Source organism: Sciurus vulgaris (assembly GCF_902686455.1).
Source record: "Sciurus vulgaris genome assembly, chromosome: 3".
In the NCBI taxonomy this organism is placed as follows: Eukaryota; Metazoa; Chordata; class Mammalia; order Rodentia; family Sciuridae; genus Sciurus; species Sciurus vulgaris.
In genome coordinates, this window is record NC_136463.1 from 83617562 (window position 1) to 83635307 (window position 17746).

General features: G+C 36.6%; 1 protein-coding gene across 2 annotated transcripts in view; it reads left to right on the top strand.

Annotated features, from left to right (window-relative positions):
• The window catches only part of CCDC93 (CCC complex scaffolding subunit CCDC93), a 97553-nt gene that overhangs the window by 24542 nt on the left and 55265 nt on the right, over positions 1-17746 (top strand). For both annotated transcript variants that reach the window (XM_079135649.1, XM_079135650.1), the window contains exon 6: positions 2678-2734. In XM_079135649.1, the coding sequence (XP_078991775.1) occupies positions 2678-2734 (57 nt within the window). The remainder of the gene's footprint in view (positions 1-2677; positions 2735-17746) is intronic.

The following is a 17746-nucleotide window of genomic DNA, read 5'->3' on the forward strand; positions in this document are numbered from 1 at the left end:
CTAAAAACTGGAAACAGACAGGGATGCCCTCTTTCACCACTTCTATTCAACATCGTCCTTGAAACTCTAGCCAGAGCAATTAGACAGACCAAAGAAATTAAAGGGATACGAATAAGAAAAGAAGAACTCAAACTATCCCTGTTTGCTGATGACATGATTATATATTTATAAGAACCCGGAAATTCCACCCGAAAACTTTTAGAACTCATACGTGAATTCAGTAAAGTAGCAGGTTACAAGATCAATGCTCATAAATCCAATGCATTTTTATACATAAGTGATGAATCTTCAGAAAGAGAAATTAGGAAAACTACCCCATTCACAATAGCCTCGAAAAAAATAAAATACTTGGGAATCAATCTCACAAAAGAGGTGAAAGACCTCTACAATGAGAACTATAGAACACTAAAGAAAGAAATTAAAGAAAGTCTTAGAAGATGGAAAGCTCTCCCATGTTCTTGGATAGGCAGAATTAATATTGTCAAAATGGCCATACTACCAAAAGTGCTATACAGATTCAATGCAATTCCATTTAAAATCCCAATGACGTACCTTACAGAAATAGAACAAGCAGTCATGAAATTCATGTGGAAGAATAAGAAACCCAGAATTGCTAAAGCAATCCTTAGCAGAAAGAGTGAAGCAGGGGGTATCACAGTACCAGATATTCGGTTCTACTACAAAGCCATAGTAACAAAAACAGCATGGTATTGGCACCAAAATAGACAGGTCGATCAATGGTATAGAATAGAGGACATGGACACAAACCCAAATAAATACAATTTTCTCATACTAGACAAAGGTGCCAAAAATATGCAATGGAGAAAAGATAGCCTTTTCAACAAATGGTGCTGGGAAAACTGGAAATCCATATGCAACAGAATGAAATTAAACCCCTCTCTCTCACCCTGCACAAAAATCAACTCAAATGGATCAAGGACCTCAGAATCAGACCAGAGACATTTCATCTTATAGAAGAAAAAGTAGGTCCAAATCTTCAACATGTCGGCTTAGGTTCAGACTTCCTTAACAGGACTCCCATAGCACCAGAAATAAAAGCAAGAATCAACAACTGGAATAGTTTCAAACTAAAAAACTTTCTCTCAGCAAAGGAGACTATCAGTAATTTGAAGAGAGAGCCTACAGAGTGGAAGAAAATCTTTGCCACCCATACTTCAGATAGAGCACTAATCTCCAGAATCTATAAAGAACTCAGAAAACTCTATACCAAGAATACAAATAATCCAGTCAACGAATGGGCTAAGGAAATGAACAGACACTTCACAGAAGAAGATGTACAAGCAATCAACATACATATGAAAAAATGTTCAACATCTCTAGTAATAAGAGAAATGCTAATCAAAACTACCTTACGATTCATCTCACCCCAATTAGAATGGTGATTATTAAGAACACTAGCAACATTAGGTATTGGTGAGGATGTGGGGAGAAAGGTACACTCATACATTGCTGATGGGGTTGCAAAGTAGTGCAGCCAATCTGGGAAGGAGTGTGGAGATTCCTCAGAAAGCTTGGAATGGACCCACCATTTGACCCAGCTATCCCACTCCTTGGCCTATACCCAAAGGACTTAAAAGCAGAATACTACAAAGATGCAGCCACATCAATGTTCATAGCTGCTCAATTCACAATAGCCAGATTGTGGAACCAACCTAGATGCCCTTCAATTGATGAATGGATAAAGAAAATGTGGTATATTTATACAATGGAATATTACTCAGCCATAAAGAATGATAAAATTATGGCGTTTGCAGGCAAATGGGTGAAACTGGAGAATATGCTAAGTGAGATAAGCCAATCTCAAAAATCTAAAGGAAGAATGATCTCACTGATAAGTGGATGATGACACATAATGTGGGTCCGCAAGAATGGAGGAAGGAGGGACTATATAGAGAAAAGAGGGGGGTGGGATGGGTGGGAGAGTAGGGGGAAAAATAAGAGACTCAAACAGCATTACCTTATGTAAATTTATGATTACACAAATGGTATGCCTTTACTCCATGTACAAACCGAGAATCAACATGTATCCCATTTGTTTACAATAAAAATAAATAAATATATATATATATATATATAAAAAGAACTGCCTCTCTAGATGGTCACTTAGTCTGAAGCCCTACACTTTTATCATTTTCTTTGCATTTTGGTACTTGATCTAGAACTTTTTTAAATTGAAAGAGCATATTTTTGTATAAAACTCTTTGAGAGACCATTCACTTTCCTGGGGCATTTCTATAGTAATAATTAATAGTAGTTGCAGTAACAATAATAATATTATGTGCCAGTCCTAGCACAGCATTTGACTTCTATTCTTTAATCCTAATGATTGTCCCTGTTTTGCACATAGAGAATGAGGCCTAAAGGTCGTGTGACTTATCTGAAACTTCAGCACTGATAGGATTTCAAGTGAGAATGCTTATCTGAACCACTGTACTCCATGGAACTCCTTTAGCTTACTGTTTGTAGGAATCTGTGTTGGGCCATGTGCATAGAGCCTCGCATTTTTCCATAGAGAATGTATCTTACTTGTTAGCAAATTGAGATGGCTTCTGGCAAAGTAGTAATGAAAAGCCTATTTATAAGGCAGATTTTTAAGCAGCTCAGCTGAGTAATCTGTAGCAATCTGGGGTTTGTTTATGCCTGTTTTGTCTTGCAGGATGATGACTTCATAAAGAGAAAAGACAAGGCCATCAAGACAGTTGTTGACCTCTCAGTAAGTTCCCTCACCTGTGTTCTGTCCTGGCACTGCATCGCCTTCAGACAGTCCTTTGTTAGAATCACAAATTGCCTGCTGGGTTCCCCCAGGAGCTAGTCTCTGGTGGCAATGTGAGGGAAGCCCAGCCTGCTTTGCATGCTCAGTTCCAGGACATCAGCACCCACAGGTAGAATTGCCACATCCAGTGCCCTGCATTCTTGATTGCAGTTTTAAGGACAAAATGTCTAAATGCAAAGTCTTTCCTCTATATCCCATGGCAGGGGTAAATTTGGCATAACTTCAAAGAACAAATGATGAACTAGAGATGGTAAATTGAAGTTACAGCCCCATACCCACCCCTGTGATGGCTTAGGAGAGGCAGAGTAGCTTCTGAGCTTTGTGCAGAAAGCTCTGGGGTAGTTTTTGTCACCATCTGCTAGAAGTCTGCATGCATACAACCATATCCCCAGCACAGGGGAAAGTGGAGAGCTCTTCCTTTTCAAAACACTGAACCAGAGCCCTGGGAACATGGTCAGCACTGTCCATTCCTACAGCCTTCTTATCTAAACTGACGGGAATGTAACCTCAGTCCCTGGTTGTCCAGTGTCTTTCTCTAGAAATAATACAGTGTTATTTGCATCTTGTTTACTGCATCTAAATTGTATCATACCTAATGTTTTATTCAACCATGTTTGTAGAATTCAGTCTTACTTATATAAGTAGCTTTTTTAAAATATAGTTGTATAGTCTATTTATTAGTAGGCGGGGATTGAACTCAGGGGTGCCTTACCATTGAGCCACATCCTCAGCCCTTTTTATTTTTTATTTTGAGACAGGATCTTGCTAAGTTGCTTAGGACCTCACCAAGTTGCTGAGGCAGGCCTGTAATTTGCAGTCCTCCTGCCTTAACCTCCCCAGTTGTTGGGATACAGATGTGCACCATCATGCCTGGCTCAGATGCACATTTATGTGGTTGCATTATAAGTATAAAGGATAAGGTGGTCTGGCTTATGTGACTTCATGAAATTTTCAGAAAAAGTCTTCCATACTGGCTTATCTTAATATTTGTGATCTTGCAATGTGACTACTCTGAAAAGAATAATCAATATTCATTTGCTGGTGAAAGACATGAAGTGCTAAGGTAAAACAATATCCGTGTCACTTTATGATTATACTTGTATCTTTTCCTTAATTACGTTTTAGAATTGGAAGAGGTGGAAGACCTTTAAGGTGGTGACATTGGGAAGCCAGATACTGTTTTCAGGTTTAGTGGCAGTATTAAATAAGAAGCTAACCCTGGGTTCGATTCCCAGCACACAAAAAAAAAAAAAAAAAAAAAAAAACTAGGAGTGGTGGCATATGCCTATAGTCCCAGCAACTCAGGAGGCTGAGGTGGAAGGACTTAGACCCAGGAATTCCAGGCCACCTGAGCAACACAGACCATAGCTGAAAAACATAAATAAGTGATTGATTAAAAACTAAAAAGGAAACATAAATAATAAGAAAAAATGATACAATATCAGAATAATATTCTTTTCTGGCTATGAAATAGATGTCCAGTTTAGAACATCCTTAAAGTTCTTCATAAGAAGATTGATAGATGCAGGAGGGAAAAGAAACTAGCCTTAATCTTATAACACAGAAACAACCACTTTTAATGCTTAGGTATATTTTTTTCTTCTTTCTAATGTGCACTTTTTAACTAAATTAGAATCATACTTAAAATTTTGTAAATTTTTAGAAAAGAATATAGTAATCAGTTATCTAACCCAGGATGAAAAAAGTCTAGTTCTAGCTGTGGATTTTCATTGTAATGGAGACCGTACTCCCCACACTTCTGTTTAGTAAGGCCACTGCACAGAATTTAAGGAGATAATGATAATCATAAATACTTAGTGCCCAAACTATTCTCTTTTTTTTTGCAAATTGTGTCATCTTTATTCAGTGTACAAGTTGCACACAGAAATGAATACAAACGCACACATACAATTTTTCTTTTACATACATAGGATCACACTATTACAGTATTTTGTAACTTGCTTTTCTGTTTCAACAATATTTCATTTTTTATAGTAAGTAGTCTTACACTATATAATTTTAATGATTCCATAGCAAACCACTATGTAGTGGTATTATAATAATATTTGGCCAGCCACTTATTGGTCTATTTGGGTTTGGGTTTTCAATTTATTATTACTTAAATATGCTGCACAAAATATTCTGATAGCTGACTCATGTGCAACTATAATTACTTCCTTTTTTTTCTTTTGGAGATTCAAGATATTTTATTAACAGCTACTACAATCAGATAGCTCAATTAGATTACCAACTACAAAATCAACATACAAAAATTAGTAGTTTATATATATTTGAACAATCTTTTGGAAGATTTAATGAAAGAAAAGATTTCATATATAACAATAATAAATATATTAACATGTTAATAAAAATGTGAGACCTATTAAAAATTAAAATTAAAATGCCACTAAAGGCAAAAAAATAGACTTTCTACAAATAGAAGGACCATATTACTGTGTAAATTAATTTGTAAATTTATCAAAATCTCAGTGAAAACTTAACAGTTTTATAACTATATCACCTGATGCTGAATTTAGTGAAAAAAAATAAACATAGAAGTGGGACCAGCACTAAAACCCATTAAGGCATTTTTAACAGCCTAAATAATTTAAGAGTATCCTACTGGTCTATTAGCAAAACAGAATGCCCATAAGTACAATCAGATACATATAGAAATTGAATGTATAAAGAGGACATCATCTCAAATCACTGGGAAAAAGAAGTAGTCAATAAATGTTATAGGGATAAGTAAAGTAATATCCTGCCTTATATACCATGATAAATTCTGTGTGTACCAAAAATATTTTTTAAATAAGACAACCATTAAATAATAAGAAAACTTGAAATTTTTTTCTTTACAAATCTGGAGTCAGCAAGAACTATCTAACCTTTCATGACTCAAAAGAAATTATTTCACTGGTACTTTTTGTTACATAAAAATTCATTTTTTATGGAAAGCATCATAAACAAACTTTTAAAAGAGACAACTAAGGGAGATATTTATAGCTCTTATCACAAAGAGCTATCCTTCCTAACTTGTAAATTGACAAAGTCATAACCCTTTGAAACATAGAAAAAGGATATAAATTTTCTATTAATAAACAAGTTAGTAACTTTACTCATTAAAAAGAGAAATGTAAATTAAAACTTCAGACTGTTTCTCTCTCTCCATTGGCAAAAATCCAAAGTTAGCTATTGATATGACTCTGGAGGGGAAAGCATTTTCTCATGCATTCTGACAGTGGTATGTTAAAGTCACCCAGAATTATTGTGTTGTGGTCTGTTTGATTCCTGGAAATGAGAAGGATTTGTTTGACGTACATGGATGTGCCATTGTTTGGGGCATAAATATTTACAATCATTGTGTCTTCTTGATTTATGGTTCCCTTAAACAGTATGAAATGTCCTTCTTTATCCCTTCTGACTAACTTTGACTTGAAGTCCACTATTCTGATATGATAATGGAAACCCCCACTTTTTTCTGAGTCCACGTGTGTGGTACGTTTTTTCTCATCCTTTCACCTTTAGTCTATGAATGTCTAGACTATTAGATGAGTCTCTTGAAGAGACTATTGTTGGGTCTTTCTTTTTAATCCAACCTGCCAGTCTGTGTCTTTTGATTGATGAGTTTAGGCCATTAACATTCAGGGTTATTATTGAGATATGATTTGTATTCCTGGTCATTTTGGCTTATTTCTAGTTTTTAACTTGACTTGGTTTCTCCTTTGATTGACTTTTCCTTTGCTGACCTATGTTGTTGTTTTTCATTTCCTCCTCGTGGAATATTTCACTGAGAATGTTCTGTAGTGCAGGCTTTCTAATTGTAAATTCTTTTAACTTTTGTTTATCATGAAAGGATTTTATTGTGTCTTCAAATCTGAAGGTTAGTTTTGCTGGGTATAAGATTCTTGGTTGACAACCATGTTCTTTCAGAGCTTGAAATATGTTGTTCCATGCCCTTCCAGCTTTTAGAGTCTGGGCTGAGAAATCTGCTGATATCTATATTGGTTTCCCCCTATATGTAATCTGATGCTTTTCTCTCAAGGCCTTTAAAATTCTATCTTTATGGGGCTCAGGTTGTGGCTCAGTGGAAGAGCTCTTGCCTAGCATTTGTGAGGCACTGGGTTAAATCCTCAGCATCAAATAAAAAAATAAATATAGATAAAATTCTATCTTTATTTTGTATGTTAGGCATTTTCATTATAATGTGCCTTGGCATGGATCTGTTATAAGTTTGTGCATTTGGTGTTCTGTAAGCCTCTTGTAGTTGATTTTCCATTTCATTCTTCAGGTTTGGGAAATTTTCTAATATTATTTCCTTGAATAGGTTGTTCATTCCTTTGGTTTGTATCTCTGTGCCTTCCTCAATCCCAATAATTCTTAAATTTGATCTTTTCATGATATCCCATAGATCTTGGAGGTTCTGTTCATGATTTCTTACCATCTTCTCAGTTTGGTCAACTTTATTTTCAAGATTAAATATTTTGTCTTCATTTTCTGAGGTTCTGTCTTCCAAGTGGTCTAGTCCGTGGGTGATGGTTTCCATTGAGTTTTTTATTTGGTTTATTGTTCCGTTATTTCAAGAGTTTGTTTTTTTTTTTTTTTTCATAATCTCTGTCTCTTTGTTGAAATGAACTTTTGCTTCCTGCAGTTATTCTTTCAACTATTTATTGGAGTGATAGTTCATTGCCTGCATTTGCTCTCTTATCTCATCCTTTGCTTCATGAATCATTTTAATTACGTATATTCTGAACTCCTTTTGTGACATTTCTTCTACCATGCTGTCATTGGGTTCTATTAGTATAGAATCTTGGTTTGTTTGGAATACTTTCTTCCCTTGTTTTTTCATGTTTTTCACATATCTTCCCCTCAAGCAGTGCAGAATTGGGGTATTACAGATTCCCCCCTATAGTCTGCAGGTTTCCAAAACCTCTTCTTTAAGGGGGATATCAATATTAGCAGCACCCAGTACAGACAATATGCAGCCCTAAACCAAATAGACCCTATGAAGACATTAACAATATTGTCATAATAGAGAGGATGAGTTCAGTTATTATCTACAGTACAACAAATAGATTTGCAATGAGGTCTACAATTTCTAATGGTGGACAAAGAGGATGGAGAGGGGTGTAGGATGTAACTGGTAATGGGATAAGAAAATAGTATATAGAAGTATTAGATTGTAGGAAGAGTAAAAGCGGAATCAAAAGAAGTTGGTTGTTAGCATGAGAAAAGGGAGAGACTCTGAAGAAACAGGTAAACAAAAGGAAAATAGAGCGAGAAAAATAAATAAAAGCTTAAAATTTTTCAAAAAGGAGAAAAAAGACCCTATACTCTGACAGTCATATACTATTCAAACCTCCCAGTCTTCAGTAGCCTGATGCATGAGCGGTACCTGACAATGAACTTCCAGTTTCTGGCAAGCGTCTCAGGTTGGGATTGGATTGGCCCCACCTAAAGATGGCAGCTTCAGCTTCAAGGATAATCCAAGATGGCTGCACTGGCTTCCAAACTTGTTGGCAAATGGGGAACTACAGTGCAGGGTGTGGACGCCAAGTCCATGTGGGGTATGGTACTTGGGCTGGAGTCCTGCAGGTCCTGATTGTTGTCTCAAAATGTCAGTAGCCATGTGTAACCAAACCTGCGGGTACTGTCACAGTGGACTTCCAGGCAATAGCAGGTAGCTGGAAATCCACTGGCAGTCTGCAGGTGGTCTGCAGGGTACTGGTGGATGATCGGCAGGCAAAAGGCAGGCAAATGGGCAAATGCTGGATGATAGGTGGCAGTCAGTGAGTGATCTGCACTAAAAAGTCGTCGATATGCTAGCAGACTGCAGGTGATCGAGGTGGACAAATGGGGTAAACAGCATGGGATCCATGAGCAGCAAAGATTGCTCACAGAGAAACAGATTTCCCTCTTCTTGAAACCTGAGTTATATAGCGACAAGGAAGGCAGCCTACCTGTAGTCTGCCATCTTGGATCTCCTTGCCCAAACTATTCTGAGTGTCTAAACTCATCTAGTTTTCACAATATTCCTATAAAATAGTAGTTTGTTTTTTTTTTTTTTTTTTTCTTATAAACGAGGACACTGAAGCATAAAGAGGTTGTGTAAGTTGCCTAAGGTTATATTGGTTGATCATGGAGCCAGGACCAAATCCAGTCTCAGAACCATTCTAGAAAATATGCAATAGCAGCTGATTAGAAAATAGTATTAGAATAAAGAAGGTAGAAAAATGTATGAGTTTCTTGAATTATAATTTTTATTACTTAGTTTATTTCCTTTTTCACATGTGAACTTAATCCTTAGTTGACTAGTAGTACATTTTTAGCAAAAATGGTAAAGAAGTTTTGTGGATTGGTCAGAGGTTGCATTGAAGTTTTTTGTTTTTTTTTTTTTTTTTCTCATCTACTGAAAACACTTCTCACTTCAGAAGCTCTTTTCTTAGGTTTCTTTTGTTTGTTTGTTTTTCTTGGTATTAGGAATTGAACCCAGGAGTGCTTTACCAATGAGCCACATCACCAGTCCTTTTTTAATTTTGAGACAGGGTCTCACAAGTTACTAAGTTGCTGAGGCTGGCCTCAAACTTGAAATCCTCCTGCTTCAGCATCCTGAGTCTCTGTAATTTCAGGTATGTGTCACTGGGCACAGTTCTGCATTTCTGCAAGCACTTCCTTAGCTGACTTGAAATTAGAGTTCCCCAACTTTGCAGGGCTGTTGTGCACATCTTGATCTAATCTTGTGGGCCAGATTAAAGCACTGAAAAACTTGCAGTTTCTTATTCTTATCCCCAAGAAAATTCTCTTCCTCCATGGAGGGAAGGAAACGTGTCCTAGGTGACAGATACAGCTCTTTGCAATATCTGGTTCTGAAGGGTGTTTTCTTCTCCTAGCTATTTCCCAGTTCTGCCTTTTAGACACCTTATCAGTATTCTTTCCTGCTCCTTATTGATGAATCTAGAACCCCAGGTTTAAATTGTGAATGAGAAATTCAGGAATAAAATTTAACCAGCTACCCAGGTGCCTAGTGTCCAGGTCTAGCTTTTTACAAAACAGCATCTAGTTGCCATTTATTTATTGAGTGTCCATTATGTGTCTGGCATCTAATTAGGCCCTTACTGTTAATCAACACTCAGAGAATTTTATTATTATGAATTCCATTTTATAAATCAGGAAATCAAAGGTTAGAAAGGTGAACAAACTCCCCTGAGTAGCTTCAGAGTTTGGAAGAGGCAGCCAGATTTTGATTTTCTATCTGACTCCTACACAAGAAGTTGCTGGCATTTCTGTTTTCCCACACATTCCTGGCACTAATTTTGTAGTAATGTTGCTGACTTATTTCTGGTCTCTGAGGTATTATTCATCTAGGTGCCAGAGACTTGGGCATATCCAGAATAGCTGACACTCTCCCACCACCTCTTCAGTCCTTGGAGGCATTTTCTATGATTTTTCCCATTTGCAGATGGGAGAATGGATGCTAAGTGGAGGTTGTCCTGATGTCTTCTTTTTTGGGGGGATGGTGGTGCCAGGGATTGAACACAAGGGCATTCGACCACTGAGCCACATGCCCAGCCCTATTTTGTATTTTATTTAGATACAGGGTCTCACTGAGTTGCTTAGCGCCTCTCTAAGTTTCTGAGGCTGGCTTTGAGTTCTTGATCCTCCTGCCGCAGCCTCCCAAGCCACTGGGATTGCAGGTGTGTGCCTTTTTTTCATCTGTCAACATGACATCATTGTGCCTCTACCAGCAGGCTTTTTACTTGTTCTGGCTTCAACATAATTTTGAAAAATAAGTACTAAACATTTACTATTAAGTATGAAGCTTATTCTTGCCTTTAGTTATCCTTGGAAAATTGTTCTAATCTTTACTTTTGTCTTTAGTTATGTAACCCATCCTATATTTTTGGAACATTAGTTTTTGTTTTAAAAGGTCGTTTTGCTTTAATACTCATGCTGTAGTAATAAGGAAATATGAGGAAATAAAGAAAAATACAAAGATGAAATTGTCCATGGTATTATCCATTGTCATTGCCAGGGACTACCACTGATATTCCAAGTTGGAAGTAGAGTTACGAATATAACTGTAGAGAATCAGAGATCATGACACTGTGTTCTTTCTTTTTGCTTGCTGTTGCTCCATAATATGTTGAGGATGTCTTTCCATGCCAATACATATACCTCTGTAGCATTTTTTTTAGCTGCAGATTATTCATTGTGTGCAACCAATTTAGCTAGTTTAGCTTTTATCTTTTGTTTACCCCTCTTGGCCATTATGTAGAGCATTCTAACAACTAATTTTGTCTTCTATCTCTAATTATTTACTTAGATGTATTTCCTTAGTGGAATTGGGTAAAGGTTATGTTCAAAGCTTTTGGTGCCTTTTGCCAGATCCCCAGGCAAAATGGCCTTCTTGAACTTTTAACACCTGAGTCCATCGCTTTGAGGTACTCTCTTTGTCTTGACTTCGTTTTTCATCATCATGGGGAATATTCCCAATACTCCTGGTTTTTTTTTTTTCTTTGAAATGCATTACTTCTTACTTATACCTATTTCCTGTTTACAAAACAACTAGTTTCTTTATAGAAGGCCTCTCCCCAGAGATGGTATTTTCAAAGGACTGAAGAAATGGAAACTCTGGCCTCCCCAGCATAGGCCTGTGCTTACCACCTTCCACTTTTGCATCATGATCATATTTGGCTTATTTGTCTCAGTGTGCTGCTACACAGTTCACTTCCTCCTGTTCTGAAAGTATCTGTCTCATGCAGTGAGAGAGGTCTTTTACTTGCTCTTAATCTTTAAATAAAGCATGCCCTAAAAATTTTACCCAAAATATGTATTTTGGTAATGTTTAGAATTTTGTATGAGAATAGAAGGGATGGGAGAAAAAAGACTTCATAAAGCTTCCATTTTTTGAACTTAATGGATTACTGAAAGATCATTTAAAAAGTCATTTCCAGTTCCAACTCCAGTGTTTTTTTTCCCTTAGGGAATGCTATAAAGAAATCCTTTTCATGTACAATATGAATGTGACATAAGTAACCCAATATAGTACTTTTTATTATTGATGATGATAATAATAATAATAATAATATACATCTATATATAGGTGAGAATATATATTTTAGCCCTTATCATGTTTCAGGTACTATTCAATATATTGATTATTTAATCCTCACAACTCTACTTACACGTTTTACAGATGGAAAACCATACATGTTAAAAGTAACTTGCCCCAAATCAGGGAGTTAGTTAGTAAAGGGCAAGGACTAAAGCCCTGCTATGACTGTATTCATTCAGTAATGTTAATTGAGCACTCCTGTATGCTAGAACACATTCTAGCTCATCAAAGAGAAAAATATGACCACTAGGTGGCAGTCGCATATTCCAGCTTTATTTGTACAATTCTACAGGTTTGCTTGTGGGGCAAGGGACTCCCTTACCCCATGAAACTTTCCAGAGACTTTGAGCTCAGGAACCAGTGATCTAGAAGGGAATGGGACAAGGGAACTCCCCTGGGGAATCCTCAAGGAGGCTCAGGTGGCAGGTGAGAATGCTTAACAGAATGCAGGGTATCTCTGGGTCAGGGATCTCTAAAGGGCAGAGGCAGCATGGGATTTTTATAGCCCTAGGCCTTTTTATCTATGGTTAGAAAATGCTAGCAATTTCAAGGGGTGTAGTTTTGAAAGATATGCAAAGTAGGCAGGCTCTAAGTAGCTAAAATTCTGCTTATTTGGGCTATTTTTAAAACAATTTGTCATATAAAATTTTGAGTTTGTTGCTGACCAGCTTTTGAACTTAAGGGATTTCAGTTCACTGTAAAGAAATAAACAAAAAGCAAAGCACATGCTTGTAATCAGTAATTTGGGAGATTGAGACAGGATTGTGAGTTTGACTCCAACCTAGGCAACTTGATGAGAAGCTGTCTCAAAATTAAAAGAACTGGGGATGTTGCTCAACAGAAGATCACTCCTGGATTCAGTCTCCAGTATGGGGTGGGGGGGGGGGGAGAAAAGAACAAAACAAACAACAAACAAAAAACCAGAATAGCAACTAGGGGCCAAAACAGTGGCCATTTTTAATTCCTTTATAAAACACACCTTATTCTTACCTGCCCAGTTACACTATTGTTACAGACTCAAGGATCCTTGAGGTGGAATTTATGCTGAATCTCAAAGAGTAGAAGATACACTCCTGTGTCAGAGCTCTGCTCTTGTAAAAGGGAACAAATAGATAGGAACAAGGTTGGGGACACAAATGATTGCCATCTATCCATCTCCTTTCCTTCACTCCATACCCCAGGGTGTTTTTTTGCTTTGTTGTTTTACTAATGTGAGAATTTAAAAAACAAAACATTTTGTTTGTCCCAGTTACAATTTTTTCCTTGTAGAACCTTTAGGACTTTGCACCTGGAGCTGAAAGCAGCAGAGAGGCCATGCAGGCGGGAGGCAGAATTTATTCACAGGCTCGGAGACTGAGGAGCGTCTGTTGGAGTTGGGCTTGGGCTGTGAGAATAAGCAGTTAAGTCCATGGAGGTGATTCAGGGAAATGCCATTTCCTGCTGAGTCGGGTATGATCTGACCCACTGGAGCTTTTGAATGTAGACTGCCAGATTCAGCCTGCTCTGTTATTTTAGTAAAGAAGTTGTCTGCCATAATTTCGAGGGCAGTGAGGGATTTGCTGCAGGCGCTGTTGCGGTGCTGTGCTGTTCTACTTCTCTGCTCTGCCATTCAGTGCGGTGGGCTCAGAGGATCACTCTGACAGGTGAGACTGACTCATAACCAGATCTGCAAGTAGATCTGACTCTCAGTGCAAGAATTCTCTGCTCTACAAAAGGATCACTTTAATTTTTCATCCCCTTTTGTGTGTCCTTTATCATCTGCCAAGACAAAATATCAGAACCCAGGAAGGATGATCAGAGTTGATTTATAAAACATTTCATAGAGTGTTTCTGAGTACCAATTCTAGTTTCATCCTGTTTCTATCAAATTGCTAACCATGGACAAGTTATTTAAACTCTTTGCCTAAGTTTTATCATCTGTAGACAGAACACAAGGATAACTAACTACCCCATAGGTGTGAGGATCAAGTAGGCAGGGCATAGATAGCAGTCTGCCCACCTGGCACCTGCCTACCATTAATAAATGATGACCATTAACTGTTAATAGCAAAACAATAAGTTGATTCTATATACCTTTGTATAAAAGAGCATAATCATGTAAAGCATGGTATTTTAAAAATTAATCTCAGACTTTAAATAGACAAATTGTGTTAACAAGTTAGTTTCTTTATAGGATTAGAAGATCATAGTAGCCAGGCACAGTGGTGCATTCCTGTAATCCCAGTGGCTGGGGAGGCTGAGGTAGGAGAATGGCAAGTTCAAAGTCAGCCTCAGCAACAAAGTGAGGCCCTAAGCAACTCAGTGAGGCCCTGACTCTAAATAAAAATATAAAAAGGACTGGAGATGTGGCTCCGTGATTGAGTGCCCCTGTGTTCAATCCCCAGTACAAAAAAAAAAAGGCATAACAAATGAGAGACTAAGAATATCCTTCAAAATCTTTAAGTCCACCTTCATTTTACAGATGATAAAACAGGTCTGTTGAGGGTAACTGCTTTCCCCAACATCATACACCTGGTTAGTGGCAGAGATGGGACTCAGCATCTGCATTGCTGAGTCCTGTTGCTTTAAAGGGTGATTTAGCAATAGTTCTTTATAGTTGACCTGGAAACCTGTGAAAGTTAGGTTTTCAAAGCAAATTGTTGTAATGATCCACTTGGCAGCTTCAGATTATATAATGAGTCTTGTGAGAGGGTTAGCTGTAATGGGCAAGTTAGGGTAGAAGGAAAGCTTTGAAATTAGTAGTCAAGCAGGGCATGGTGGTACAAACTTGTAATCCCAGTGGTTTGGGAGGCTGAGGCAGAAGGATCACAAGTTCAAAGCCAGCCTGGGCAACAGTGAGGCCCTAAGCAACTTACCAAGGCCCTGTCTCAAAGTAAAAACAGGGCTGGGGATGTGGCTCAGTAGTTAAGTGCCCCTGGGTTCAATCCCTGGTTCCAAAAACTAAATAAATAAATAAGAAAAGACAATAGAATTAAAACCAGCGTATGTAGGGCCTAATACTATTTTAGGCTGAACACTATCCTACATATCTTAACAAAATTATTTCCTCTCTGCTTCCTTAATACAAAGTGAAAATAATAGTATGTGCCCTGCATCTACCACATTATGTGACTATAAAATACAAAATACATATATGATGGTATATATTTTAAAGTGTGAAGTATTCAGAAGCCAAAATAGTCATCATTTGGCAGAATAAAAAGTCCTTTTAACTGTTGGTTTCAGTATGCTATTGTTTTGGAGTTGGTTCTCTTTTGGAAGAATCCAATTTCCTGCCTTGGGTCCTTGACTTTTTCAATGGTAACTAAGGAAGATAGCAGTTAAGCTCAATTATATAGCACTGCTATAATGGTAGAGCTCAGAGGAAATTAAATTATACACAGTAACTATGTCATGTGGGTTCATTATATTTTTCATTTCATTGTGTTGATTTTATGTTATTCATAGCTTCCTATTCATGTAGTCACCAGGAACACACTAGGGAATATTTGTGGCAGCAGTTTATGAGAATAGCCCTCAGCATCATATGAGGCCCTGTTTCCTTACCTTTTCCATCGAATTGTTGAGATTATATAGTGTGTGTAATATTGCTTGAAACTTGTCATAATGAAAGTAAAACAATAATAGAGTTAACCAGAATTATCAAGGGAAAAAAATTCTAAATGGAATAAAATGCCATTATCTGATAGTAATGCTTGTGGGTTATCCATGGAAGAGCAACTAGATATTTTGCTGGCATAATAGCTGCTAGCTCACACCCAGTGCCCTGAACAGATTTTAATGAGGTATTATTTGACTTCCAGTTTAACAATCAAGAAGGACATCCATTTGGGGGTGAGGACCTACATTTATTGTCAACTATATGCCATGAACTTTGTTTACAGTGGATATATATGCACATGTATGCATATGTACTTGTATGTATATAAAACTTCAGAATGTGTCCCACACAAAACATGTCTCTATTTACTTCTGCATTTATAACTAAAATACACTTTAGCCAGCTGTGGTGATATATGCCTGTAATCTCATCTTCTTGGGAGGCTAAGGCAGAAGGATTGCTGAGTCCTGGAGTTTGGGCCAATCTGGGCAACACAGTGAACCTCTGTTGCAAAACCAAACAAAAATACATAATCTAATAAAGTCATTGAAAGGGTATAATACATTTTATGTTCTTAAAAAATTTTTTGAGGATTAGCCTCAAAACACATTTGTTTAAAGATAGATATCTCTGAAGGGTTTGTAAGCACTGTCCTTTTCTGGTATTAGAGTCCCTTGCCATTTTGAAATTTTTATAGGACTTTGGGTTAACATACGTGTCTGTGATACATGAACTGATTGCCTATTCGTTTGAAGGCTTATCTTCAAGAGTAAAAGACTTCAACAGAGAAACAAACCTTGTTTCTCAAGGCAAGACTCCATATATAAAGGTTTCAGTTCTTCTCAATGCAGTCTATAAATTTGGTGTGATTCTAATGAAAAACCAACAGTGTTTTTCATAATGTGTTAACAATCTGATACTGAAATTTTCTTGGAAGAGAATGTGTAAGAATGGCCAGGAAATTTGAAAAATGAATAGTGGAGATAGGATAGAGAATCATTAAAGTAAAAGGAATTGAAGAAATTCAGTGTGTTTGTAGGTACCATTTTAAATCATAAGGATGGACTATTAAATTGATAATGTTGGCATTTTTTTATTCAGAAAAGAAGTTGTTAGAGTCCTATCTATCTACTAAAACATGTTTTTCAATACACTAAAAGGTTACATGTGAATATAAACTATAAATTTTAAAAATAACATGCAAGGGTTTGTTATTGTTTTGGTTTTGGGTATTTTTTTTTTCTTTTACAATCCCTGTAATAAGAAGTGAGAAAAAAATCTGAGAACTCTAAAGGAAGTGATAGCTAAAACTATTAAAAATCTTAACTGTCATAGGACCCAAAACCACTAAATTAAAAGTTGATAAAATTTAATATTTAAATGAATATATATGCTACCTAAATAAAAGTGAGGGGATTAATACTCAGATTTTATAGTATGCTTGCATATCAGTAAGAAAATGACAAATTAATCAGTAAGAAATCAAAGATTTGAATAAGATAAAAAGCAAATAAAATTCCCAGCCTCACTAGTAATTTGGGTAAGGCAAATCAACACAATGAAACTTTTTTCACCCATAAGATGTGTAAAAATTGAAAATTTGTAAATATTTGTGGTTGCCAATGGTATGTCATTTACATATTGGTGGGCACAGAAATCAGTACAGCCTTCCCCTGACCATCTTTTTTTTGGCTCAACCTGGTAATGTAAACACTGTTCAAACTGGTGAGTTAATTTCTGAGTTTCTATCCTACTGATACACTTCCACATCAGTGTAATTATAAGAACTTGGAAATTATCTACCTCTACCTCAGTAAAAGGTTAAATTAACTAGGGGGCATCTCTGTTAATAGTACATGTAGTTTAAAATAATGAAGTAGATTTGTGCATTGAGTTTGTTTTCTTGCAACTATCTCCAATATCTGCTATTAAGCAAAAAAAAAAAAAAAAGTAGAGCAATATATTATTTTTATTAAAAACTATTTTAAAATATTTTATATGTACATAATGTATGTAAATACACAGAGAAAGGTGTGCAAGAATGTGTACCTATTAAACTGATAGTAGTATCTCCAGGGAGAGGTCGAATGTAGGGAAAAGAGAAGGTGATGAAGGACTTTTTAAAAGTTTTCATCCTTCCTACTGTTTGAAACTTGTTACAGGAATAGATCTATGTATTAGTTACAAAATTATGCAACTCAAATAAATACAAAATGAAACAGTGTTGGTCTATTAT